This window comes from Patagioenas fasciata, chromosome 4 (assembly GCF_037038585.1).
Source record: "Patagioenas fasciata isolate bPatFas1 chromosome 4, bPatFas1.hap1, whole genome shotgun sequence".
Lineage (NCBI taxonomy): Eukaryota > Metazoa > Chordata > Aves > Columbiformes > Columbidae > Patagioenas > Patagioenas fasciata.
The window spans coordinates 72336593-72364592 of NC_092523.1; the positions used below are offsets into that span (position 1 = coordinate 72336593).

At 40.9% G+C, this 28000-nt stretch overlaps 1 protein-coding gene across 50 annotated transcripts in view; it reads right to left on the minus strand.

Moving 5' to 3' along the window:
* The window catches only part of ANK2 (ankyrin 2), a 366844-nt gene that overhangs the window by 88231 nt on the left and 250613 nt on the right, over positions 1 to 28000 (minus strand). For 42 of the 50 annotated variants that reach the window (XM_071808135.1, XM_071808142.1, XM_071808141.1 and 39 more), the window contains 12 exons: positions 21457 to 21555; positions 19165 to 19362; positions 16116 to 16214; positions 15844 to 15942; positions 12503 to 12601; positions 11651 to 11848; positions 9592 to 9690; positions 8726 to 8824; positions 6760 to 6957; positions 5239 to 5337; positions 5034 to 5132; positions 2262 to 2360 (listed from right to left, as the gene is read on the minus strand). In XM_071808135.1, coding sequence (XP_071664236.1) covers positions 2262 to 2360; positions 5034 to 5132; positions 5239 to 5337; positions 6760 to 6957; positions 8726 to 8824; positions 9592 to 9690; positions 11651 to 11848; positions 12503 to 12601; positions 15844 to 15942; positions 16116 to 16214; positions 19165 to 19362; positions 21457 to 21555 — 1485 coding nt within the window. The remainder of the gene's footprint in view (positions 1 to 2261; positions 2361 to 5033; positions 5133 to 5238; positions 5338 to 6759; positions 6958 to 8725; positions 8825 to 9591; positions 9691 to 11650; positions 11849 to 12502; positions 12602 to 15843; positions 15943 to 16115; positions 16215 to 19164; positions 19363 to 21456; positions 21556 to 28000) is intronic. The other 8 variants (XM_071808147.1, XM_071808145.1, XM_071808146.1 and 5 more) reach the window with 2 other exon arrangements.

Genomic DNA, 28000 nt, shown 5'->3' on the forward strand with positions numbered 1-28000 from the left:
ATGGTTTAACCCTTCGGTGGTCAAATTTCACTATACAAAATGTGTATTGTCTGCAGATGTTTATGTTTTATTTTGCACAAGCTGTTCCACATCAGAAATACTCTTCTAAAAATGTACTTTAAAATGTTACAGTTTCAATTTCAGTTGAAACTGTTAAATCTTTATCAGGTATAATTCCCTTTTTGGGGAATACAAGATTACAGCTGTATTGTCCACATACATTTCTATTCCTCCTTACAACAACAATGTATGTACAATAAAAGTACACAAAAGATAATGATGCAACAAACACAAAAACAATCCATATAAGGCTTGGGGTGCAGACCTATTTTGCATCATATAAATTTATTTGCAGTTTAAATGCCTGAGCTATATACATGTACCATTCATCAAATGGACACTAAAATGACAATTTAGTTAGTGTTTAGGTCTGTTTATCTCCACTTCATTACCTGGAACATCAAAATAGCTTGGGAGAGTACTACTATTAATTTAATTTTATGAACTTAGATCGTCACTTTTCATTGTAAATGAACAGTATTTAAGATTGCCATCTGTCTCACTGCATTTGAAATTCTACTCAAAATAGGGCCCATGCTCATTTATCTCAGGGAGAACATCCACTGCAACACAATGCCATCCACAGTAGGTGGCCAAGTTTATAAACTTTTTCATGTACAGAAGAAAATTATTTTAAGTATCAGAAACGAGCCAAATCACCCACATCTCTCTTGAGGGTGTATCTTCCCTGCAGAACTGGCCCCTGTGACTGGCTGCCAGTTGCCCTAAGTGGCCACAGAGGCTGCTGTCACTCAGTTCCTTGGTTCTATGTGATGTGGCAGTCACAGGCTCTGTGTCACCCAGCTTGGGGAGGGGAGGAAGGGACATACTGCATGGTTCTTTGTAAAGAGGTCTACACAGAACTGGTGTATGTTATTTTGCACTGAACCAAAGGACACCATGCTGGTCTACTGGGGGAATTATGTAAAGGCACTCTGTGCCTTGCACTGGAATGATTTCTCTCATGACACCACTGCAGTGTGTGCAGGATACCAGCCTGAGGGCTTCTCGCTACTTCACTATCGGCTTTAGTTATCTATAATTTAAGTTCTCCTGCATTAGTCTAGCTCAGCAACCCTGAAGCAACACAGGGTTTGTGGATTAGCACCACAAAATGAGTAGATTAGTATCTTCATGGCACAAATAGTTTGACTGTTACTGTCACTTGCACATTAACTGCTCACAACCCACTCCCATATCCCCCCTACCAGATGTCTCAGGTTGAAATTCTCTCTTATATCAAGCTAGAGGTTGCTATGAGTGGACAAGAACAGTGCTAGTACCTGAGAAAGTAGACAAACTGGGCAGTAAAGGCACATCCTTGATACCCTGCTTACATCTGGATTAGATTTGGGCATGACAGCCCCAACGTGAGGACTAAAAGCAAGCAAAGAGACTGTGGATTGAACATGCCCAGTAGAACCTGCAGTCCCAAAAGCTGACTACAATGGTCTCTTGCTTGATGATCTAGTGCATATACTGGTCTCTTGGATAACTTCACAGAAGATTATTCAATGTGATTGCTCCAGGACCAAACAGGGTCCCAGTGCTGATTTAAGCACGTAAAACGTATGTACACAGAAACCTGATCCGCTCTGGGGAATGACACGTGAGTTTTGGACATTCTGGCTGCATTTTAAAGATTACCCAATTAGAGGTGACTAATAACAACATCAACATGAAATAAGACAGTTGCATTCCTGGCTGACTGCAGAGAAGGAACTGTGCCAGAGGTTATTGACGGTCTTGGAGGAGGCATTAACATCAGTGAACTCAGTAAGAACCTGAAACTGTTCCAGTGGATAAAGGGACAGAAATTTGGGTCAAAATCTTAAAAGAAGCCCAGGTTCTGATTTCCCTTAATTTTTATGGAAAAATCCTTATCAGGATATCAGTTCACAGCCAGAAGTGTTGAGGCAGAAGGCAAGAGAACAAGCAGAGCACAGCCAGCTGTGGCCAGTCTGACCCTGCAGCTCAGAAATCAGTTTCCCCGTCTCATGTTTAGCTTAATGCACAGTGAGTCAGATCTGATCTGAACTACCTTAAAACGACAAGGAAATCAGAAGTCACACTCACACATCTGACAACCAGCTGTACGTGGAACACTTTCACCAAAACAAGAGCTTGCTCTCAAGCCTGAAGAAAGCAACAGAAAGAACTGGCCAGGGAAACAAGTTCCCACTGGCACTTTACAGACTTACAGTGGTGATGGCGTTGGGCTTGGCTCCATGTTGGAGAAGAACGTTAATGATGTGAGTGTGGCCTTGCTGAGCAGCTTGGTGGAGAGGTGTGTACCCATTCTGTTGCCCACAGTGGTTACCATAAAAGCAAACAAAGAAAGAAAAACAACCACCAGTTATGAGGTTAGACACTTTGCTTTGCTTCCTTCTGTTTCTTTTGAGATATTTTAAAAAGAAATTATGCCATCAAGTGACCCAAAGAGATAACAGATCTTCAGTAATAATACTACTTCTCCAGATCGATGGGAAGACAAAATATGATAATATTTTTATACACAAATCATATTACATTTCAAAATACTAGCAATCTCTGGAAAGACGGATAATTCCTCATTTCCTGAGTCAGAGAGGGGAACAACGAGGAACAGCTAAAGTGGCACAGTAGGGACAAAGAATCATAGCTGAGGCAGATAACCCTTTTATTCCTCTCACATCTTAGTTTTCTGTAGAAGCTCAAAGATTTGCCTTTAAAATATTTGAGCCAATTTAAAAAATACATAATTTTTAACAGCAGTGATTCAAGACTATTTGCTTTTAAAAAGGCTAAAAACATATACCTATTACAAGTGTCAATCAATTTTAGCTTTACTTTGCCTTCAAAAGGCCTGAGCAAGATGTAATTACACTTAGAAACACGTACAGAATGTCTGTATTAATAAATACAACTCCATATACTTATCTGCTCCAGTGATTCATTCTAATGTTACACAATACAGAAACATAGCCAAAGTGTACTTCAGCTAGTTGATCTGAGATGGTATTGTGTAAGTCCAGTCAAGCAATTCATTTACAAAATTATTTGCAATTGGCTTTGAAAGGAAGCAGAGAATATACTGGAAGAAAACACCAAGTTGATTCACTGTACACTTATGCAAAGCCCGGGGCCAGGCTCTGAAAGACATACTCCCAGAGTTCTCTCTTTTGCAAATAAATAGAACCAAGTAATGCTTTGTAGTACTAATTAAATAGCGATAGTTCAGCACTTTACAATTCTTATATTTACAGTTTGCATGCATGGATTGCTAAAAAACCAAAGGAGGAGTTTACTGTAATTTTAGTGCAAATAAATTTGCTATCTTTACTTAAACATCAGTGCAGTTCTTCAAAAGCAGAATTCAGCCATATTATTTTTCGCTGGAAATGGCACAAAGCATCATGCAGGCTTTCTCCAGCTAAAGACCAAGAAGCAATAGAGGTTACTGATTCTTTAACACCCCTATCCTCAATCCATCCAGGATGGATTTACTCTTTAAACAGAGTCCACAGTACCAGCTGACAGACTGCCAGTATTTTTAATGGTTCCTAGGCAGGAAATTTTGGAGAGGCACTGCCCCATGCTCTCATACAAACTTGCTGACTTTGATGAAATTATTCTAAGTAAGTGAAATACCTGGGGAAATGGCATCAGAACCTGGTCCAGAGGCCTCTTAGACGTAGAGTGAGACTTAATACTAGAGATGCAAGCATGTCTGTCCCTTTAGTTAGCCTCCAAATACCTCAGCTGAATGACTTGGCAGCTACCATTTGGATCCTGCTAGTGTCTGCTTTATTAATTCTTATCAGCTGTTTTTCTAGTAGTGTTGCCAGTTCTCTTGGAATCCTTGGGCTTTGCCTATTGATTTCGGGTGATCTCACAAGGGATGGGTCAGCATCTTATACTTATTTACTTGGCCGTTTTTTTACCATGTTAAGCTGTGACCACTGTGATGAAATAGCCCTACTTTGAGAAAAGAATCTATCCCATAGGCCACAGCTGGGGACAGCAGAGCTGGCCAGAGTGACCAGCAGACCACAAGCCTGTGATTTTGACTAGATCTTACAAATACTAAGTATGTCACTAGAAATATCAATGGACTTCTTCGCACTGATCCCAAGATATCCAATGTGAAGCTAGCAGTTAGCTACTGCTTGATGCCAGCTTTAACTGAGCTGAAGCCCTGCAGCTCCTGAGTTAGCCTCTCCTTCTGCTAAGGGTGATGTGATGGTATCTGGCATGCAACACACTGTTGCAGCCACCAGAACCTCTCCGTGTATGCTCAGGAGATACACAATTCTTGCTACAAGTTGTAAAACATTCAGCTGCTGTGCACACCAGTTTACACTAGAAGAAATTGCTGAAATCAGTAGATTTCATTCAGGCTTTGGCTTATAGGCAGTCAGGTCCATTTCAGTAGAACTGGTCAGTAACAGCATACCCAGATCCCCCTCAAAAAAATCCCCAAACCTCTCTTCAATAAACTGCATTCCCCCACCACAGCTGCTTCCTCTCCCAAAGTCATTCCACCCACGCTTTGATCAGCAGCAAATTCTTCCCACTCTTCTCCCAGCAGACTGGAGAGAACCTGGCATGCCCCTCAAAGTGTCTGTGTCTGCATTTTCAGTTACTAGTTTGGCAGCACACCGGTATGACACTGGTGTAAACCATGTGCAAATGAGATGAGAAATAAGCTTGCATTTGTTAGTTTGCAAGTAAAAAGAAAAAAAATGAAATACATTCTCTGTCTCCTTCTTTCATACACTCAAAGAGCTACCTGACTTTTCTTTTGTGAACACTACACGATAAGATATTATAGAGAGAAGGTATTCTACTACAGCCACGAATCACCATGTGTTGACACTTACTGTGCAATAATTATAGTTTCATAGTGAAAAGGAACCTATCGTACGTGTTTGTAGTGCTTGGTTACCAGGTTCATAATAAAAAGCAAAAGCAAGCAATGAAAAATTCTTTACCTTTGTTTTAGCATTGACATTTGCTCCCTGCTTGAGAAGAAAATTCACCATTTTGATGTTTCCATAGTGACATGCCACAATTAAAGGTGTATATCCAAGCTACAATAAAAGAACAAATAAGTAAAACTGCAAGCTCAGTGGAACATTCCTTTACAACGGTAGCATCTTTTGGCACACTGGAGACAGTAGCCACTCCGCAATTTACCTTTGTCTGAGCATCTTGGTTTGCACCATGTTTGGTGAGTATTTCAGCTACATTCACTTTATCCTCTTGAGCTGCAAGGTGTAAGGATGTCAGTCCAGTCTGGAGGCGGAATATACAAAATAAAAAAATAAAGATAAAAAAGAAACCTACTTTACATGGGGAAAGAAATCTAGACTTTATCACTTTCTCATCTTTAAAACATAAAGTGATCCTAATTATAACTTCTAAGTATGGGTAGCTTTTCTAAACAAAGTAGAGGTGATGTTTCCCCTGTTCTGGCTGACAAACAGCTCCAAAGCAATTACATCACCATAATCATGGAGTAAAAGTTTCAGGCAATCAATGATCTTGCTCAGATTTTATACAGTAATGTTACTGGGGAAGCTGAGAAGGTCATTAATAAATTAGGGAAGCATATTCATTGTGTTTCCCGCTCCTCAGACAGTAAAGGGAACCTTAACAACTGCAGGCAGGAGTCAAAATGAAGAAAACAACTCCAGAAATAGATTTTGTTCAAAGATGCCAAGGAAATTGATGAAGCCTTTAACTAAAAGCTCACTGCAATCACACACACATTACTTACCTGTGAGCAAGGGAATAAATTTTGTAAGAGAAATGAAAACCACTTTGTTTCTCATTTGTTAGATGGCATATTACACCAATGTCAGACAACAAGAGACTTGAGCCTCCTATTTTGACTTTAAGTAAATAAGACTTACGTATATGCCGGGATACATCTGGTGACCTATGGAGAACTACAATAATGTTTGGGGGTTTTTCTGAGGAACCATCTTGTTTTCTATGCGAAATCTGTCACGTACAATCATTAAAAAGTATAAAATCTTAGACAGCTTCTCCACAGGATCTTCGTCATTCATCACTCTGTTAATAATATTGTTTCATTATTTGCCAGACACCACCACTTTCTTCCATGTGCAAATAAGGCTGAAGGGTAAGTATATGAAAACAAGCACCTCTGCTGGCAAATGCACTGAACTATTTTAGACTGCAGCTCTCAGGTTTCTGATGCATCTACCCCTGGACCCACAAACTCCAGAATTTTACACTCCTCTTCCTTAGCATCCAATGTAAAATTTCAGGAGCACATGTGAAACACCCAAGAGATGGCAAGGTTGCAGCATGACAAAAGCACCACAGTCCTGCCTTGTTAAATGCTCAGGAACAATTTTCTCTTGGTCTGTTTTTCCTCCTGTAACCTCTCTGCCCAAGCCAGATGTTATATCATTTCCCTCCAGTCATGGCAAACAGTTGCAGTTTCTCCTGTGTGTACAGCTATTCATTACATGATATAAGTTAACTGGTTAATCCATCTGTCAGTCCTAGATATCCTCTTCTCACTTTTACTGTTCTCTCATCTGTTATCACTTCTGCCGACTCACAAATATGTACATAAGGAAGTGAAGCAGAGAATTTCTGACAACGTGACATCACTCCTACACTGCACTTTGCATCTTACTGGATACTGCTACCCATAGTATTTTGTCTCCGGTTGTGAGTTACCTTTGTTGCCACGTGGATATTGGCTCCTTTCTCCAAAAGCAAGGTCACCATGTCAGTGTGACCTTCTTGGGAGGCCAAATGAAGTGGGGTGACTCCCTGCTTGGTCAAAATGTTTGTCTCAGCCCCATAGTTCAATAGAGTGGTAGCTATCTGCATCTGATTCTTCTTGGCAGCAATATGCAGAGGAGTGTATCCATTCTAACATCAGTCAGGAAACAAAATGAGAATAAAGTTAACAAAACAGCTGTGTAAGCCTAGGAAGTCAGACAGCCTAAAACAGTATTATTTCATGTTACCCCTTATCACTAGAGATGACAGTTCATTAAATTTTCAAGGCCAGACATGTCCCACATGGCCCTGCTGTCCCGTTGTTTTTTCCGTCTGTAGTTTTTGCCATCCAGACTAGAACCAAGCCTGCCCTTGCCACGGTGGGTAAGACTGTTCATCCAATACACTCAAATTATCTCGAGTTTGATACCTATATCTTGAATAACCTATGTTGTAAATATTCGCTTCTGACTGATGAGTGACATTCTCTGTGATGAGTGACGGGTGCCCACTCTTCATTGCATGGTGCTTTTTTGGAGTGTGTGGGTAGAGGTGTGTTTGCCTACGGAATTTTGATATGCGTGTCGTTAACGGCACTGGCTGGAAACAGTAAAAGGAAGGAATGTTTTTTTGATCAAATTAATCATTTAAGCAAAGCAGAAAGGCATTGATGATACTTTCTGGCAATAAGACTGCTTCCCATGTTTAATAGCTTTACAGTGCACCACAGGGAAAAATTTTGGGTTACAGCAGACAATCTGTCTGGGAGTGTTCTGTTGGTCTGTTTTTACAACAGAGCTCTACCAAACTCTTCTATTGCAACTGTAGCTGTTGCTGCTCTCCACGCACCACAATGGAAACTATAGCTCTGATATAATCACTTAACAGACGGGCTGCGTTTTTTGGCAGCGTGCGCAACAGCAGTCTCACACGGGGCAGAACGTTCTGAAATCAGCACCAATTCACCCATTATTTTCTCCTTTTTGGTTGCCTCTGCCTAACACGGTGGTATCGTGATACTGTTCCCAATCCCAGAATGAACTCTCCATATGCGTGATCAGAATATGCGCAGTTTCGAATATTACACAATACTAAAGTGAGTTCCAGTTACAACTAAAGCTCACAAGCATAAAAATGGGCTTAGAGAATTCCATACTTATATACCTACACATTTATATTTCTTTTTTTTCCAATGAAGGTATGTGAGAGCCATATGCCAATTTCAGCAGGGGGTCATCCAGCCAGGCTGTATGAACCTCCCATGGCTCAGCAACTTGCTCACAGAATCACAGAATGTCAGGGATTGGAAGGGACCTCGAAAGCTCATCCAGTCCAATCCCCCCGCCGGAGCAGGAACACCCAGATGAGGTTACACAGGAAGGTGTCCAGGCGGGTTTGAATGTCCCCAGAAAAGGAGATTCCACAACCTCCCTGGGCAGCCTTGGTCCAGTGCCTGTCACCCTCACTGAGAAGTTTCTTCTTGTATTTAAGTGTAACCTCCTGTGTTCCAGTTTGAACCCATTATCCCTTGTCTTATCATTGTTTGTCACCGAGAAGAGCCTGGCTCCATCCTCATGACACTCACCCTTTACACATTTGTAAACATTAATGAGGTCACCCCTCAGTTTCCTCTTCCCCAAACTAGAGCCCCAGCTCTCTCAGCCTTTCCTCATAAGGAAGACCCTCCACTCCCTTACTCATCGTTGCTCTGCGCTCAGGGACCTTCTGACCACCCCCTCGGCTCTCAGAACCCCCCGTTCAGCCCGTCCCTGGCCGCCCACACCCCGGGGATTATGTTATTTCTTTACACCCGGCGGACATTCCGCGCACTGCACCGCTCCCCAGTGCCGCCGGGCGGCCGGGACCCAGGCGGAGCCGAGGGGCGGGGCCAGAGGCGAGGGGCGGGGCCGGAGCTCACCTTGGCGGTCGCGTGGGGCGAGGCGCCCTTCTCCAGCAGCAGCAGCGCCACCTTCTGGTTGTCGTAGTGTGCGGCCACGTGCAGGGGGGTGAGGCCGTTCTGTGGGGGGTTAGGGCGTTAGGCTGCGCTCGCCGCGTTACGGAGCCGTTAGTGGGGGCGCCCGGGGGAGAAGCAGCGGAGGGGGAACGCGGGCGGCTCTCCGGCACCGGCTGCCTGAGGCCACGGACCTGGTTTCCATCTCCCCAGCGCCCAGGATGCACAATTCCCGCAGCACGGGGTAGGCGCCGCGTATTTGACAATTGAGATTTTTACAGTAGGGAGAGCTCAGTGCAACCTCAGGAACATTTCTGTCTCCAGAGCGGCACACCCTCCCACCAGGGACCCGTAACAACACTTCAACCACACTGCCTCCACCACTCTTTGGGGACTGACGCCTTAACAAGCCAACACAACCGCACGAAAGCAGCCACAGCTGCCTTTCCCATGCATGTTGTGCACAGTTCCTTCCCAAACAAGAACCCAAAATGCTGCTGGATTTTCACAGAATCACAGAATGTCAGGGACTGGAAGGGACCTCGAAAGCTCATCCAGTCCAATCCCCCCGCCGGAGCAGGAACACCCAGATGAGGTTCCACAGGAAGGTGTCCAGGCAGGTTTGAATGTCCCCAGAAAAGGAGATTCCACAACCTCCCTGGGCAGCCTGGTCCAGGCTCTGTCACCCTCACTGAGAAGAAGTTTCTTCTTGTATTTAAGTGGAACCTCCTGTGTTCCAGCTTGAACCCATTGCCCTTTGTCCTATTATTGGTTGTCACCAAGAAGAGCCTGGCTCCATCCTCCTGACACTCACTTTTCTTTCTCATCATTACCTTGCCGGCTGAATCGGGAGAGGCACGGCGCTGCAGCAGGAGTTTCGCCACTTCCAGGCTCCCATATTTGGCCGCCACATGCAGAGGTGTGAATCCCTTCTGGAAAATTCCAGGATACAAAAAGCAGGAGTTTGTGTTAAAGGTCATGCTGACGTCTCTCTTTTAATAACTATGTATTAACAAACGCTTATTCTTCAACCTGTATTCTCGCTGGCAGAATCAACAGCCATACCTAGAAACAGCAGCATCTCTTGAAAGCATCTAGAAACATGAAAAACAAGAAAATACTTTCCCTTCTATTCTTTCCTACGTACATGTTGTCAGGCTGGCAGACATTTTATCAGATACAGACTCTACCAGCATCATACATTGTGTGTGGGGGCAATGAAGGCACTTGTTAAAATTTCTACTCCAAACTAGCTGCATTTTTAGTTTCATGCTGACAGCTGTGATAATATTTCCTGCATCAATTGTTGCCAGTAACAATGAAACACCAACTAAATTCAGTGAGAAAAGCTCCAAACTTTGTATTCTTTCTTTAGAGAGTTTGTTGAAGAATGATTTATATTTAAACTCATGTATCCATACGGGCACTAAGTTCGGCTGCAGCCTCTGAGCTTCAGCTGGAAAAAGTCATACCTCACTGGCAGTGCTTTTGGAAATGCATTGTGACAAGACTAAAAATGTTGCCTTTTAAAAAAGAGCCCTTTTTGTTTTAATAACGCTTGTCAGTAAAGCACAGGCATAGGGTCTACATCAAACGAACATGCTCTTTGCCTATTATGTTAATTTAAAAAAATCACGTTGATATGGAACACTCACGGATGCAGGACAGCAGGTGGCAGACTGCACCACTGCCCAGACGGTTAACTCGAGGGAGCTACAACGACCTACTTGCCCGACACAAAAGTTATATGTAATGTTTATTATCATTATCATCTTGTTCCAATAATCCCACCTCGAAAAGAGTTTACGGCAGTCAATCTCAGACATTTCCAGTTCATGAATCACAGGTTTTTAGAGAGATTATCTCATGGACTACAGCTTCTCCTAGTCATAATTATATAACGTTCCTGCCGTACTAAAGCCATTGCCATAAAGTGATATGGAAAATGAGGAAAGTATTTAGTGTATTTTTAGCCATTTTAATGTGATTTAACAGCTGGATAAAAGGAGAACATCATGCATTTCCAGTAATCTGTGGATCATAATTTGAAAATTGCTGGTTTAGTTTTCTAAACCCCGGAAGACACCCCATTATACAAAAAATATGTTTTAAGCTTCAACTGTAAAATCGGGGGCACTTTTTCAGATCTAAAACAATAGCAAGAATCCCTTAATCACATGCAATAAATTTGCAAAATATACCTTGGCACATAATTCTGTTCGCAGCTAGCTATTTTCTTATGTGATCATCACTGTCAGGATTCTATTGGAAAACATTTTTGGCTAACAAAATAATGATTCTGCAGACTATTTCTTCTATAAACCCAGACAAAATGGCCTATTGTGTGGTATGACACCTCACAAATAGAACCACTGAAAATAGATTCAGCATCAAATGAGGCTTGACAGATGCTGAATTGTATGTTTTAAGAACATTCCTTTCAGCTAGTACAGACCAGAATTATTTAACTATTTAAATAAACAAGGTACTAAAAAATAAATAGGCCTGTTCATTTAAAAAATCCCCCTACTTTTCTACTTTGAAAATATTTGCCAAAAAAAGACCTACTTATAACACAACGGTGAAGTAAGAGGCAAGGACCTAATGTATACTTTAAACCTGTTGAGGCTGTGGATTTATCATGATCTGCATGTGGCTCCAGCAGGGATCAAACTCCCAAGTTTAGATGACAAGAAAATCTGTCAAAATTTGATTAACTTCTGATACATTACTTCAGTCTATCAGATTGCTGTTGATTAAGATTGAATAAGAACAAAAGACCCAAACTAGCCCAGTTTCCTAGTGTGAAAGTACGTTCTCCATTGAATGGCCATAGGCCACCACGCACCATCTGAGCTACCGGAATACAAGACATGAAGCATTTTGTCTTACTTTGGTGGACATGGAGTGCGAGGCACCTGCCTCTAGGAGAACAGATGCCACATCAACCTGTCCCTCTCTGGCAGAGATGTGCAGCGGGGTGTATCCATTAGTTGTTGCCGCATCGGGGTGGGCCATGTGCTGTAGCAGAAGCTGGACGATCTCCGTTTTACCCAAGCGAGAGGCAATGTGCAGTGGAGTCTGTTCTTCCTACAACTCAAATCGAGTAGATAATTAGCACAGGGAGAACTACCCTGAGCACAATCTTCTCATTGATGCCAACAGACCTATCTAAGCATTTGTCTTGCAGAAATCATAGGAAGTAATAGTACCCAAAAAAAAGGCAGCAAAGGAGTGCTTGCAAGTTAAATTTTGTGATGAGCTTCAGCAGTCTTATTAGAACAGAGACAACTACAACTGTTTTCCTTTTATCAAGGACAGCTGACCTGAATTGCCCTGAGTGATAATCCAGACTGTGGAGCATCATGCTCAGCAATAAAACCAGGGAGTGAGTTTTTGCAAAGGAGTCATTGCTCAGAAACTGGCTGGGCATCAGTCTGCTTGTGGGAGGTGGTGAGTGATTGCACTCCCATCACTTGTGACGGGGAGGGTTTAAGCTTTATTTTGTTTTCTTTTCTTTCTCCTTCACCTATTAGGCTGGCTTTATCTCAATCCAAGAACTTTTCTCACTTTCACTCTTCCGATTATCTCCCCCATCCCACCACAGGGGCAGTAAGCAAACCGGTAGCAGAGCTGAGCTGCCGGCCGGGGTCAGTCCACCACACACGTTCTCTCTGGAAGATCTACACATATTTTTGAGTGAAAGCAAAAAAAAAAAAAAAAAAAAGTAAGCAGAACACCTACCCTGGCTCGGGCATCAACCAGGGCCCCGTTTCTCAGGAGGCAGCGAACTACTTCCACCTGCCCAGCACGTGCCGCCATGTGCAGTGCAGTTTCTCCACGCTGCAGAAAAGCAAAAGTATCTCAGTGTCCTAAACCTCCATGAAGAAACAGAAGCTCAAAGGGTGTAAGCTCTACCCACGTCAACTTGTGCAGAGACCCACATTTCCACTGGCTGAGAATCTGGCTTCAGACCCAGCAACAGGCAGTGCAGAAGAGTGTGTGCATACACAGAATCACAGAATGTCAGGGATTGGAAGGGACCTCAAATGCTCATCCAGTCCAATCCCCTCACTGGAGCAGGAACACCCAGCTGAGGTTCCACAGGAAGGTGTCCAGGCGGGCTTTGAATGTCTCCAGAGAAGGAGACTTCACAACCTCCCTGGGCAGCCTGGTCCAGGCTCTGTCACCCTCACTGAGAAGAAGTTTCTTCTCAAATTTAAGTGGAACCTCTTGTGTTCCAGTTTGAACCCATTATCCCTTGTCTTACCATTGGTTGTCACCGAGAAGAGCCTGGCCCCATCCTCATGACACTCACCCTTTACATATTTATAAATGTAAATGAGGTCACCCCTCAGTCTCCTCTTCTCCAAGCTCCAGAACCCCAGCTCCCTCAGCCTTTCCTCACACGGGAGATGCTCCACTCCATCATCTTTGTTGCCCTGTGCTGGACTCTCTCCAGCAGTTCCCTGTCCTTCTGGAACTGAGGGGCCCAGAAGTGGACACAATATTCCAGGTGTGGTCTCACCAGGGCAGAGTAGAGGGGAAGGAGAACCTCTCTCGACCTACTAATCACCCCCTTTCTAATACACCCCAGGATGCCATTGGCCTTCCTGGCCACAAGGGCACAGTGCTGGCTCATGGTCATCCTGCTGTCCACCAGGGCCCCCAAGGTCCCTTTCCCCTACATTGCTCATATACATGTTGCTGGGCCTGGGTACACTGTGATTTGCAAACACGGCGATCCCAGACAAGCATCATCTCACTACAGAGGGTCAGAACGAAAATCCGGATTCGTAGAAAATTCTGCCATATAGATTCCTCTGGTCACATATGCTCCTCAGCTTTCTACATAACGGTACATCAGCTTGAGCACTGCACCGGAGAGAAGAGTGTATTGAGCCTGTCTCTCTCAAGGGATTGTGAGGCACATGAGCCTCAAGATGGAAGGGGATATTTTTCCAGATGGTCTCTTCCTGCAGACTGTGTGGAGCTGGCAGCTTTCAAAGCCCTTGCAGTGGCTGTGCACAGCTGAGCCAGCATATGAAACGTGTAAAATCTGTGCTCAGCAGTGTGGCTCTGTCCGCAGGCTATGGAATGATTCTTGTTTCAAGCCTTTTGTAGCCCACAGAATCTGAAGGAAAATATTAAATTTTGGAAAGCTGACTGGGGTGATGTGGAATTTCAAGTCAGGATAATGAAGTATGGATGACACATTCAAAGCATGTACTTTTTGCATAGGTTTGCAGAGGAACACTGGGAGTATTCCTTGACGACTGCATTTCTAGCTTAATTTTGCACTGTCCAACATTCTCTGAGTGCACTCTCATGAACTGGACTGAAACAGTCCCTGTGCAGCTCATCGGTGTCTGGTACATTAGGTACTGGGACAGTTCCACAATCAAGAGCTCTGTATTGATCTGTTATGACAACACAGCAGGACTGATCACTTCTTTGTACTAGCTGTTCCTTCTCCTTACTCTAGAGCTGGAGTGTATTGTTGTAAGGCTTTTACCCCCAGGACTATCAAGTTAAACTGCAATTGCCAAAATGAACACTCTGGTCAAGATCTTCTGCATCAGAATCAGGAATCACATCTTCTCGTCCTTCATCTAGATGTAGCAAAAGCAGCAACCTGAGCTTGCCTCCTATTATGAACTTATTAAAGCAAACCCTCTTCACCAGGAGTTGATTTATCTTTTCATTTTAAAATTAACATTGTATTACCAGCTGTGATTAGTAAGTAGGCAACAAACAAAATCCCACAGGCCTAGCTACAAATCTTAATACAGAATTTCATCTCTATAAAGTTTATTACCTGAAGAATGAGCTGTTTAAAATGTGAATAAGTTTTACATTTCACACACTCTAAAGATCAAATTTCTGTAATGACCCTTTTGTACTTGCATTAGCAAAGCAGTTCAGCTTTTGGAAACAGTTAGTAATTCAACAGGGAACTTCGGCTGACCAATTAAATGCTGAGACACAAGTGTAGCATAAATTGTAAAGTGTTAAACTTTGCACACAAATGTCTGGTGACACCACCACAATATTTACCCCACAATAATTGCTTTCACAATAATTTCTCTTTGGCTGTCATATCATTGATAAAGGTTTTATATAAAGACTGCTTCCATTAAAAAGTATGAAAACAGTAAGAGGTTTTGTCAAAAAGAGTCTGTTCTAACAATTCAAGCAAAAAATCCAGTGTGTTCAACATTGTTACTAGGTTCCATATAACATTTTTCTAAATGAGAAAAACTGATGAGTCCAGTGCACCTGGATTACTCAAATTTTCTTGTTTTGTTGCTGGGAATACTTAATTTATAATATTATTTACCGGTAAAGAGCTGCGTTCAAAATGAAGATGGTCCAAAGTTAAATATTTTACATTTGATATTGACACGTTTATATTGACGAATTCAAACACTAAGGTATCTATAAAACACAACTCAGGAAACTGTCATGTTCTTGTTATTCTTCTTGGTAACTAGGCTATAGGTATACAAACACTGATTTCTATGGTAAGTCATGGTCTGCATTTTGTGTTATCTCCCAAAGGTCACATTTTCTAAATTTAAGTATGTTCTTCTGAAAGGCACCAGTTCCCAGAATTTCCTGTATAAGGGGAACATCTTGACTATAACATTTTTACTTTCTGTTTGTTAGGTTTTAAGCATTTTATACCCTTTCACTGGTACAAATGACACAATTTCATGGCAGCCTGTAAAACTATGCAAGCAGAAATTAGAGCCATTTGGACTTAAATTTCATCATTCAAAGACAATCTTTCCCATGACTTGGCTTATATACAGTTTTGGATGAATTTCACGAGCTTTCTTTTTAGAGAAACTTGGCCTACTGAAGCACTGCTCAGGAATCCATGAAACTACAGATAGCTTATAATGCTCATACAACAGCCATTTTCCCCTCTTCACTGTTTGGGATGCTAGAATAATTTGTCCTAAAATGCAATACAGTCATAAAGCATCATTAAAACATGACCTTTGGTTGAAGTGCGTGGTAGGCTAGAACCTTTCCATAGGAGGTACTGCAGAGATGATTCTAGTCAAAGCCATACTCACAATGTTAGTGACATCGGGAGAGGCTCCGTTCTGCAGCAGAAGGAGGACTATGTTCAAGTGGCCCATAAATGCAGCCACGTGTATTGGTGTGAGGCCCGACTGCGAAACAAAGCAAGAGCAGTTTTACTCCTCTGCACCGGCATAGGGAAGGGGCTTCTTCGTTTAAATAAAACATAAGTGAAAGTGAGGTGTGAGAGGAAAGAGGAAAAAAAAAGAAGCAAAAAAATAGAGAGAGAAGGAGTGTTTCTTCAGGACATTAAACATTTTTCTACCTCTGTTATAGCCTGGATTGAAGCCCCATATTTCACCAGGAGTTCCATGACTTTGATGCGGTTTTTCTTGCAGGCAATGTGCAGTGGAGTAAAACCATTCTGTGCAAAAGACAGTCATGTTAGTTAAAAACATGCAGCTACACTTTCCACACAGCTCCATGCTGGCGCACTGGGAGCACAAGTGTTAGAGTACCAGAAGCTTCTTTAAGCACAAAAGGTTATGAATTACAGACATCTCCCAGTAATCTGAGGCAGAACAAAGCAGTGCTGCTGCTTTCTTCTCAGGCCATGGGGAGAAACTGAACATCCACCTCCAAAAGCCAAATATACAGACATGTCCATTTGGACTTCAAAGTGTGAGCACACACAGACATGTGGTGCTGAAGGTTGCACACATGTATGTGTAAGAACAACTTAAAGCAGTTCCAAATATTGCCTAACCCAAGGAAAACATAAGAAATTATAGTGACTGGTTTGAAATTAGTTGGTGTCTTTTGAAATGTTTAATGCATATTCTATACCGCTCTTGGAAAAGAACAGAATGGAGTACTTCTCCCACATTCTGCCTTTTTGTTTTTTATATAATATCTTGCAATCTAAGCATCTATGTCTATTTATTTGTATATTTGTGCATCAATCTACAGCATGTTGTAATCATGTTTGTGTGTGTTTGTGCATTTTGTGAGGTATCTTAAATAATCACTGCTTCAGCTGTAGTTTCACAATATGGAGCGTTCATTCTTGAAGCAATTGTGGCCCTCTTCTTTTATTCCTGCTTTGTAAGACAGGTATCAGCCCTCATTTGGATTGAAATTAAACGAGGCAGGGACAGGAACAAAAGGGAGGTGGGGAAAGGAACATCTGAAATCAAGATTGCAACCTAGCATTTTGTATTGTGAGAGAATATTTTTAGTGTTGTGCTTGCCATCAGAACATATTCATTTCTTTGAAGATGCTTATTCAGTGAGATTGGGGTGCATATCAAAGCATGTCTTCATACTATATACTGTAATACTTTCTTTGGCTTCAAGCTCGGTTTATGTACTATTATAGTTAATGCAGGTTAAGTGTGTGTCTAAAGCTAAACAAACAAATTATTCACCATATATGAACATTTAAGCGAAAAACACAGGTAACATTTTTAGATAACGCTGAAAAAATGCTTTTTTTCTAACGAAAAGGATCAGTATTGCTAAACGCTCAACTAGCAGTGAAGAGAACTTAGTGAAATCTTAGCTCATGGAAAGAGGCATACAACAGATTATTCTACAGTCAGTTTCTGTTAAGGGAAATGTTAACTACTAGATGATTTGAAGGTGCTTTAAAGCATATACAAATTGAAAAACCTGAGAACTCATATAGTGCTTGTATCCCCAAATCATTTTGCAAACATTAACAATTATTTTTTTTTAAGTCTAGCTAAAAGTAAATTATTCGAATATTTTTTCCATCATAGGACTCTGCTGAATATTACTGCTATTGTTAGCCTTCTGCAATTTCTAAAGTAGGAATTAAAACCATTAGATATTTTACTTCCCATACAACAACTCTAAATATATTTCATAGGGAGTTTTACGGTATCAGAACTTTTCATATTTTCACTTAAATATACTGTCTGAGTTGATTTAATTTGGTGCTTCCATTTAAGTGAAGGAACAGTTTGATGGGGGAGAGGAAAAGGCAGAAAAAAATCTATCACTAACAAAAATTATAAGCATAATAATAATAACATATTAAATACTATAAACAAGCCAGAAGCTACAAATTCCTGATGGGAAAGGAGAAAAAAACAGTTTGGAGAGAAGCGCCTGAGGGTGTTCTCCGTTCATTTCAGGATGGATGTTTTGCAGGGAGGGGATAAGGGAGGAACAGAAGGTGTATTTCTGGTCATAGAGGGAAAAAAAGGAAGATGTGGGGGCTAGCATACAATGTGTATGTGTGGGTAGCTGAGGAAAGTACAGCTAAAGACAATCAGGAGGCTGGAAAGAAAAAGAAGAAAGGGTGAAAACAGCATTGAAAAAGACCAACCGAGTGAACATGATACTGAGAAAGATAAAACTAAAGCATAAAGAAGAGAAAGCAAGAGGGATTACGGGATGTGTGCGTATAGAAAGGCCAAGAAAAATGAGAGGGCAGAAGAAAATCGGTCAATAAAAAGTCCATTGCAAGGAAGTAAGGGAAGAGAGGGACAGGGCGAGCCTTCACAGAAAAACAAAGGATCATCCTGAAGGCAAGAAGCTGGAGAGGACATCCGAGTGGCCTGTGGGAAAGTTCTGTGGAAGCACTGAATACAGCAGGTGACGGCAGACTTCTTGCCATGCACAAGTATCTCAAGTGTGCACAGCCTCCTTCCCGCAGTGAGCGTAATACATTGGTATTTTAACTTCCATGCAGCTAACAGTTCATGGGGGACACTTCCTATTAGAGAAAATTGGAATCTTGTCTGGGCTTGGATAGATTAAAGACTCTTGAAAGCTTTATATGCTAGCAAAGACAAATGTGATGTTTTTCCTTCAGTTTGGAAATAATGGCCTGATCAATGAGTGAGAGGAATCATACCTGTTTTCCTGTAAGCATCAAAACTGTTTTTTAAAAAGGAAGAATAGTGGCACCTAATAGCGGGGAATGCCATAGTCTGATAAATGCAGAAATACTAGCTTTTTCATATATTTTCTCCATGCCAATTAGCTTACTGATTCAGCTGAAAGCTTAAAAATTATTTGTGTATGATATCACACAGTATAGAAAACAAACTATTAATGCAATAAAATAACAATGCATAAGTTAGCATCAACTAGAATTGGCTCTGATTTTAGGAACTGTGTAGAGCTTCCAGACCTGATACTACAGCCACTTGCCATGGGACATGGTCCATGACTAGGCCTAATGATGCGAGATACAATACTGGTAACCAGCAGGTATGACAAGCCCTGTTGGGACTGCAACTACTTAAGGCTGCTGGAGTTTGTTGAGAGAGTTTTCACTTAGCTGTGCTGGCAAGAGCTACTCATCTGCCCTTTGTTACATGACACAGGTGGGATAGGTTTACCAGGGCACGAGCATTGGGATTTGCTCTCTTGTCCAGGAGAAGTTTGGTGACACGGTAGTGACCGCAGTGCGCGGCCACGTGGAGGGCGGTCAGGTAATCCAGCGTGACATCATCCACGGGAGCTTTGTGCTGCAGTAGATGTTTGACGCATTCCACGTGGTCCCCCTGGGCCGCCATGTGAAGTGGAGAGAGCCCGTTCTGTGGCAAAAGCAAAGAGAACAGTAACTTCTAGTACCTCTCGCTTAGATAGTGGCACATACTAGAAGGATGCCGTTGTGAGTTTGCAGAGTACTCCCACCACGAAAACAGAGCTGCATCTGAGCTACAGACACCCTTAGTCACCCTTTGCATTCCAGCAAATGTAGGGAAATTTAGAGAAACATCATATAAATAACTAAAATCAGAAATTAATCAAAGCAAAAGAATCTAAGAGTCTTTCCCATGATTTAATATTTAATAAAACATATCTTGACCTTAAAAGACAGTTCTAAGGATATTAATCATAACACAAACATAGGTTGTGTGTTAATTAGAGGAAAAGCATCTACTTACCCATCACCACGTTTATTAAGGAACTTGCATTTTTTTTAAATGCTCAACAGAAAAACAAACAATATTGGTAAAACCTGACCCCTGAGCTTCTTGGGAAATTACACTTTCAACCTCCAGCATGGTTGGACCTTTTGTTCAAACCACAACACTTGAAGGGCAGTGGAAGTGGGAGTTTTATAGCCCTTTCCGGCTTTAATAGATCTTTTCATAAATATTGAAGTCCATGGAAGGCAGACAATGAAAAGGAAAGAGAATTGTTGCTATTAATATTTATAGCAACTTGTTTCCAGAAAAACAAAAACAAAGTACTTTTAATATTTACAAATTTGACTGCCTCCAGTTTGGAACCACTTTGTCAGCTGGGAGTTAGCAAAGGAAGTTACTTTTAAATCTAGTTTCATTTTACATGTAATAAGATAATTAAAAAACATTGTGTTCTTACAGACAGGCTGTAACATATAGACATGAACAGGTAACTGTGTTGGTGTGGTCAAACTGACTGTTTATTTGTCACCTGGAAGGGGGGAATTATTCACTGGCCAGTTCTGCTTTGCTCAGTTCTCCACACAGAGGGGATGTCCAGATGCTGCCATGGCAATGCTGATATTCTGTCCTTACTGGCAACATCTGCCTTTGAATGGCAACATCTGGGAATCCTGCCTGAAGTGTGCACAGTATATGTGGCAGGGTCTGTTCCTCTGAGCCTCTCTAAGTGAAGTGAGGCTGTTGTCAGATGGGGTTCACCTAACCATCTTCTCCCACCAAAGGAATCAGTGAAGCTACACGGAATCTTTTCCTTGCACTTTCCATCTCCCTGTGGATCCCTCCGGTAAAAACAGAGGACCTGGACTACTTGGTGCTATCAGGGATGCATAGCTTGAGCACATCCTTATTTGATGTGGTTGATATGCACGCAACCCAGTGATAAAACCTCCTGAAGACTATAAAGAGAAAAAAATCTCAAGCCTCCAATAAGGATAACTATGTGTCAGAATATGCTAATTGCCCTTGTTTTGAGCTGTGTTCGAGGGAGTGGGGTTGAGCAAACAGTACAATGAGCTGAAATCAATATTTAAATTGTCCCTCCTGATCTTCCAGGGGACCTCAAGCATATTTTCAATGCTCTGTACCACTGTTTTCCCCCTCATGATACCACCTACCTTTGTGATATAAAGTGCTGCTCAGTGGGGTTTCCTATTATACTGCAAGTATCTTTCTCTCACTGGTTTCACAAAAGTGACGGTATTCGTAGGAAATGCATTCATCTAAGATGCACACTCTTGAGAAATCAGTCAGGCCACACTGAAATGATTTTCAAAGTCTGAAATAGCCCCATAGAGAAGCTCCAAGTCACAGGTCCTAGTTAGCTTATATGAAGAATCAGAAAATATATATATACTAGGAATCATCTCTTAGGAGTCACTGACCCAGATTTCCCATCTCTGTGCTCGATGGTCTCAGGAAGCCACAAAAGTAAAGTGCTTGCAGTACCACTGTATATCATATGTTTAGTCTGATATTACAGAGAAGGGCAAAGAAGTGTATACTGTTTCATATATATTTGGAAAGGATGGTCCCTAATTATATAACCAAAACCTTACTTTTGGATCATTTAGCCATTAATACATTTCCTTTGGGAGAACAGAAGTGTTCCTGTCTTCGTCTTTGTCCTTTCAGTGACATTGAAAATTCTGTGCAAAGTTACATAGAGCTGTTAACATATCCTAGCAAGACACACACCTTGGTCCTTGCAAGCAATGGGGCACCTCGTTCCAGAAGCAGCTCCACAACTTGGTCATGTCCACTTCTTGCAGCACAGTGGAGAGGGGTGAGTCCATCCTTGAAGTAAAATGAGGGAAAACAAATGAGCACATCTCCAGCTGTCCATGCTGGCATGCTGAGGAACACCCTTCCAGGAACACAGCCCCACAAGTATGTAAAAAAGTTTATTTTGAGGACTCCTAACTGCAGGTGGTGCTACAACATGAAGTTTCATCCCTATTCTTACTTGCACTAGTAAAGGACACTTTAAGGTTACCTTTTCAGAGAGGGAGCCCACTGTGTGTTGAAATCTTTTATCAAAGAGGATAACGTGAGCATGCATTGCCTCCTCCCCTCTTTCTCCTCTGCACAGCTTTAATATTGTATTGCCTCTCTCTGAATAATGTGTGCTAGGCCAATGCTGCTCCGTTAATCACATCTGGTCATTTGGATTTCTTTTGATGCAGGGATGAAATAAGAAAGGTCCATGCTAGAAAATTTACTCTAGAATTTATTTGTGGGGTTTTTTTGTTTATTTGTTTTGTTTTTAAACAGGCAGCAGGAGAAAGAAGATTTTAAAACAGAAACAAACAGAACAAAACCTTTCATTTCCGAGATTGAGTGGCAAACAAAAAGCTAACAATTCTTTGCTAAAATTGCTGTGAGAGCACCAACTTCACAATATTTTTTCCATTGCAGAACACCACCTTATACCTAGAGACTTGCTCAGGCTGCTCAGTAATGGTCACAGAAGTGGTAGCAAAAGATGTGTCAATGAAACATTTAGATAGGAGAATGCATTCTAGGTAATTCTGCTACAGTTTTGACTTTATGCATAAGAACACAGGAAATATGAAGCAAAAAAAATGGTTGGAAAAGAATATTAGTGCTGAATGGCAGAAAAAAAGAAAAATCATAAGATATAGAAACCCAAGTTTTCATCTCATTTGACCTTGATACTGTTCAAGCATGCACTCAGACAATTCATCAATCCTCATTCAATAGAGAGGTTTATAAAGGTGAAATGGTAATAGCTTTTAATCACAAGAAACGCCTTCCTCGTTTGAGACATACTGCTTGTCTTTGATGAGGTAGATGCTATTATTCTATGGGGCTTTCTGAAAGAATCCAGTAACAGCATGATTAAAAGATGAATATACTGGTCTGAAACAGATCTATTACTTACAGGATAAAAAAGTAGCAAAATACAATAGCATGGCCTTAAGTATGAATAAGTGACTCTGCTTCATACACAGATGCACTGTTTGGGGGAAGTCTATATTGCCGTATTTTTACTCCTACTACTAACAGTTCAATTAAAAGTAGCTCTAGATTGCCCAGTGCCATTGCAATTGCAACATCATTTTGGCTACACAAACATAGCCCTTTAATACTTTACATATGATAGTTGCAAGAACTAGATCCTCCCTCATCCTCAGTTTCAAAAGCACAGAGCATCTTCCTAAGTTAGCAGAGCACAAAGCTCCACCTCAGTGACGAACTGAAGTCTGCAGGGAGGAATTTTTCTCATAGATCTACTGTTTCCAGAGATTTTTCAGTATCATGTGAAGGTGTTAGGTGTGCCATGACACTCACTATCTCAGAGGCATCACTAAATCCCATGGAAGCTTTGCAATGAAATTCAACAGATGCAAGATCAAACCCACAAACAGAATTCAAGGGTGTCCAGCAACTGGCAGATCACGTCAATGTAAAGGAATTGGGTACAACTAGTTTATCTGTTTTTTTTCAGAGTATCCTAAATCAAGTCTGTAAATGCACAACAGAGGTTTATTTCCATCTTGCTGCCAAAGGGATTCATACACATACTTCCCGTTAGCATCACAAGGTGAGAATGTATCTCAAATGTCTTTCTCGGAAAGGTATTTAGTATTTCTTTCCAGTTTCTGGCATTTTGTGTTCCATATTTTAAATCAATGTAGGAAGTTCACTTTCCTTATCTGCATAGTGATTATGATGTTATTCTATTCAATAGAACAGCAAAAGAAAGGCAGAACTGTGTGAACTCTTGAAAAAAACAAGGCAAATCCCCAGAGGGAGAAAAAAAGAACAGTACAAGCTAAGAAACACATCAACTCCACAAGAAAGGCTAGCTTTCATAATAATAGCAACTAAATTGTTTTGAAGCATGATTTCCCCTCTGTTCTTATCTATAATTCCCTATAAAAGTAGAGACCAAAATTTTATATCTATCCTATCCTGTCACAGTTTTTTATAAATGCATCACCATTTGCTGTCTCTGCAGCCTTCCCATGTAACACTTTCCTCTTTCTGCCCTGGGGAAAACAGCATGTATATTTTAAAATTATTGTATATTTAATACTGTAGATTCTATTTTTGCTTCTGTTTACTTCAAAGACGAAGGAGAGTGAAAAGCAAGAGTTGTTGCAGTAAAAGAATTAGTACATAATACAATGAGGCCAAACTGACATTAGCCAACAACAGGAGATACACTGGTGTACCAAACCAGTCCTCTTTTGTACCATTATCTATTCCCAATGAACCTCAGTGCTCTGAAATCTATTGCAGGACTCTGCCTATGTATCTTTTAAATCATTCCATTGCAAACTTGTACACCGTGCAAACTGAAGAACACAGACTGATGAAAAGACCAAACACATCGTTTGACAGGACATACAACACTGAGTCAAAGAGACACAGACTTCAAGCACAGGTAACGGATTTCCCATGAGCATAAAGGCTGCCATGCTGGGGGACAGGAAATTCAACATATTTATATTTTACAGAACTCCAACATTTATCCCCTCATCCAAAATAATGCATAATGGTGAGCTATATGTTTTCATCTTCCAAATAACATCCTGCACCTAGTATTCTGCTCTTCCCATACGCAGTACCCTGCTAGTGCACACTTCGCAATGTAACAAACAGGTGGGTCACTCTTAGAAATGACACTACACTCCTCTCTGTATGCATGGAAACCATGAAATTCCATCACTCCTAATTTCCTCTTAGATGATCATCAAATAGAAGGTAAACTTTTGGCTTTTTTTCCTTGAAAATCCATCACTGGTCATTTTTTAACCTGCAAAATTAATTCCAAATTCTGTGCATGACTCCTAACTGCAGGGCTCAGGAATATAAATTCTCAGGTCATTTCACAGTAATTACAATGCTTTACCTCCGCTTACCAGAGCAACTGAGATAAAAAGCAGCTGTGCTTATGAGAAATTCCTAATTGGAAATTATTTGGGTAGTATCTTAACAGAAGGACAGTTGTGTACTTTCAGTGCTCATTCGAATGAAGACTGATGAGAGCACATGAGCATCAAAGGCCAAATTATTGAAGATTTCTTCTAAACTGCAGCTGCATATTCTCATTTTTATAAGGATAAAGTAAAATTTTCGTATTCTGTATGTTTAACATGTGAAATCTTCTACATTTTCTTGACAAATAAAGACCTTTTCATTTTTCATTACTGCTAAACCTCATCTCTTTAAAAATGAACAAGGCAAGTGTCTCTAAGCTCTCAGAGTCTTGGCATAATTAAACACACTCTAAAGTATTCATCCAGATATGCCATTAAAAGTACACATTTTTAAAATACAGCAAAAAAAACCCCATGTATTTGCTCGAGTAATAAGATGTTAGCTTAAATAATTCTAAATAATAGTCGCTATTGATATAGCTTGCTTAGATAATCTGCACAACATCCCTTGCCCCTCCCTTGTAAACATTATATGAATCCACTCAGTTTTTTATAATCAATATCTGCATTGTGACTAGAAATGTATAATCTGACATCGCTTTAGGATTGGCAAAAACTGCCAATGAATTATTAGTGCTCTGTGCGTGTGTGAAGACTAGGACAAAACACAGCATAGTGCCAGGACCGTGGTAGGATCCTGCTACAATGGCTTTATGGTGGGAAACCCACTATATGTGGTAACAGCAGAGAGCCATTCTTGTTCTGTCAGGCTGCATATTTACAAAAGGAGACACTATTACAAATAAATCTCAATAGGTTCCCAGAATGAGCATTAAGGGGTGTCTGAAGCTCATTCACCACAAAAAAATAAATAATCCAACTTCCACCTCCCACGGCTTCCTTCCTTTTCTTTTCCCATTGGCATCATACATCTCTGGGACCGACCGTCCGCTTCTTTCAGCTCCAGCTGGGCCTCCTTTCTTTTCTGTGGCCCTTCTCCAACCCAAATGTCACACCAGACTTTCTCCCCACCATCAGCACATCTACTCCCCTCCCCAGCTCCAGCTGCCACGCTCCAGGCACACAACATGTTCACTTTCCCACACAATAAGCTTTCCATTCCAAGACTAGATGCTCTCATTCATTCCAGCAAATTTTTTCAACTGTAAATATTCTGGACAAGAGCCTGCAAAAGGATTCTAAAGAAAAGTCTCAGAGCATGAAAAAATTAATTTCAATCTTGGCGAGATTCAATAGAAAAAACACAAATGTGTGACAACTTCAGCATCTGAGACAGGTGTATATGTTCCCCCCCTCTCCTAGACGTGTTTGCATAGTCAAACAACAATGCAAATACCAGTAAGGCGTCGAAGGCCTGTGAATAACACTGTATTTTAAAAGTAAAAAAGCAAACAAAAACTCAAAAAGCCTCACATTCTTGTCCTTCCCTATACATTTTCTATAGAGAGATTATACAAATAGAGTTATTACAAAAACTGCATTCATAAAGAATACTGCTAAACCCATTTAGTAGTGACAGAACATCCTGACTCTTACTATTCCATTATATCAGAATATTCATGTTGTGGTTGAGATGGACAAACTACAGAGACCAAGTTCTTCCAGGATGAAAGTAGTAGATGCCATTTATCGCCACAAGTGCATTTTTATACAGTTCTACCAATTCATGTGTCTCTTCACTATTGGTTACAAGTCACAGCAGTAACATCTCATTGGCTATTTTTGCTATCATCAATGTTACTCTTTTACTCCCTTCTCTCTCACGGGTACATCCTCAACATCTTTGGATACTCCTTTACTCCCATCTTTCTCAGGGGTAGGCCTTAATATCTTCAAGGCTAATTTCTGTTCCCATGCCCTCCATCAGGGAATCCACGGACCCACCATAGTCCCCCACATATTCATATATTTAATAGAAATACATCTATTTTGGTTGTGCTGACATTGCTCTGGTTTTAAATGCTTAAAATAACTCTCCCTGTAATAATCCTTACTATGTTTTCAGGAAGGCTATATGTGCTTTCCTTCTCTCAAAGTGAGAACTGATAAGTGCCACGTTACTCTTGACCACATGGCATCAATTTAATCATAAACTGAGTTTTCAGCCATCTTTTAGAGACTAAGTTTCTGCACACTGATTCCTAGCCACAGTTTGCACAACTGCTTCTGAAACCAAACTTTACTGGTCAGCAGTTTAGCTAAATTCTTAAATTTTTTAAAAAAGTTCAAGTTCTTATTCAGGTAAACTTTTAAATATTAGAAGTTTTAGCATAAGAAATTTTACTCATTAATCATTTAGCAAACACAACTCCAGATGAGGCTTGTATGTAAATACAAATAGCACAAAAGCAGGTATGACAGATAGTACTAAAAGTACCCTATTAATATCATTGTGAATGGAGCTTACATTTTTGCCTCAGACACAATATAAAAGAGAAACAGGATTCTGCCTTTTAAAAAGTTATTTAATAGTTTGCTGAGAAAAATGGTAAAACCCCCAAAATTTAAGTAAAATTTTATTTTAAAATACACGAATGTAGCAAGCAGATTTAGTTGCAATTCTACATCTTTATAGTCTAGTCTGAAATGCCATAAAGATTCAGCAAATGCATTATGAAAAGTATAGAAAATAAAAATATTTAATTCCTGCACTAAGGGGGACTTTCTTCTGACATGCAACATTAACTATGGAACAGTAGGACACATTAATAATTTACTCCCTTTGAAGAATGTACATTTAAGTTTCTTTTCTTTTAGATGACACAGGGGCTCCTAATAGATTGTTCCAGTGGAACATTTTCAAGCATAAAAAGACTTCACAGATTAACTAGGCAAAATTAAAGTACTGAGGCTCACTGAAAAGCTCCTAAAAGAAGTTTTTGTATCTTAATTTATGCATCATCAGATGTCAGATAATAAAGCAAGATAAAAATAAACTGAATGAAAGCAATGAGTACTTTTTTAACAAAAGAGGGTGGGTTTTTTTAATATGGTATTGAGATCAAGAAGAAAAGCCCAAGCTGCCCGGCAGTGAAATATCCTAGCACACTTAATTCCACTATTTTTCAGTGAATCTGGCCTGCTGGAAGAATGCAGGTGTTCCTCAGGAGAATGAAGAGGCACGTATGGAAATGCAAGCATGTTAGTACCAAGGAGGGGGAGGCGCAAGTCTTTCCTTTGCAGTACAAAACACACGTATGCACGGCATGCAACACACAACCTACCTCTTCCATACCCTACATACTCACGGCCATAGCAAAGCACACAAGGCATGCGGACAAAGCAAAGGGGAAAGAAAAAGACACCGAGAC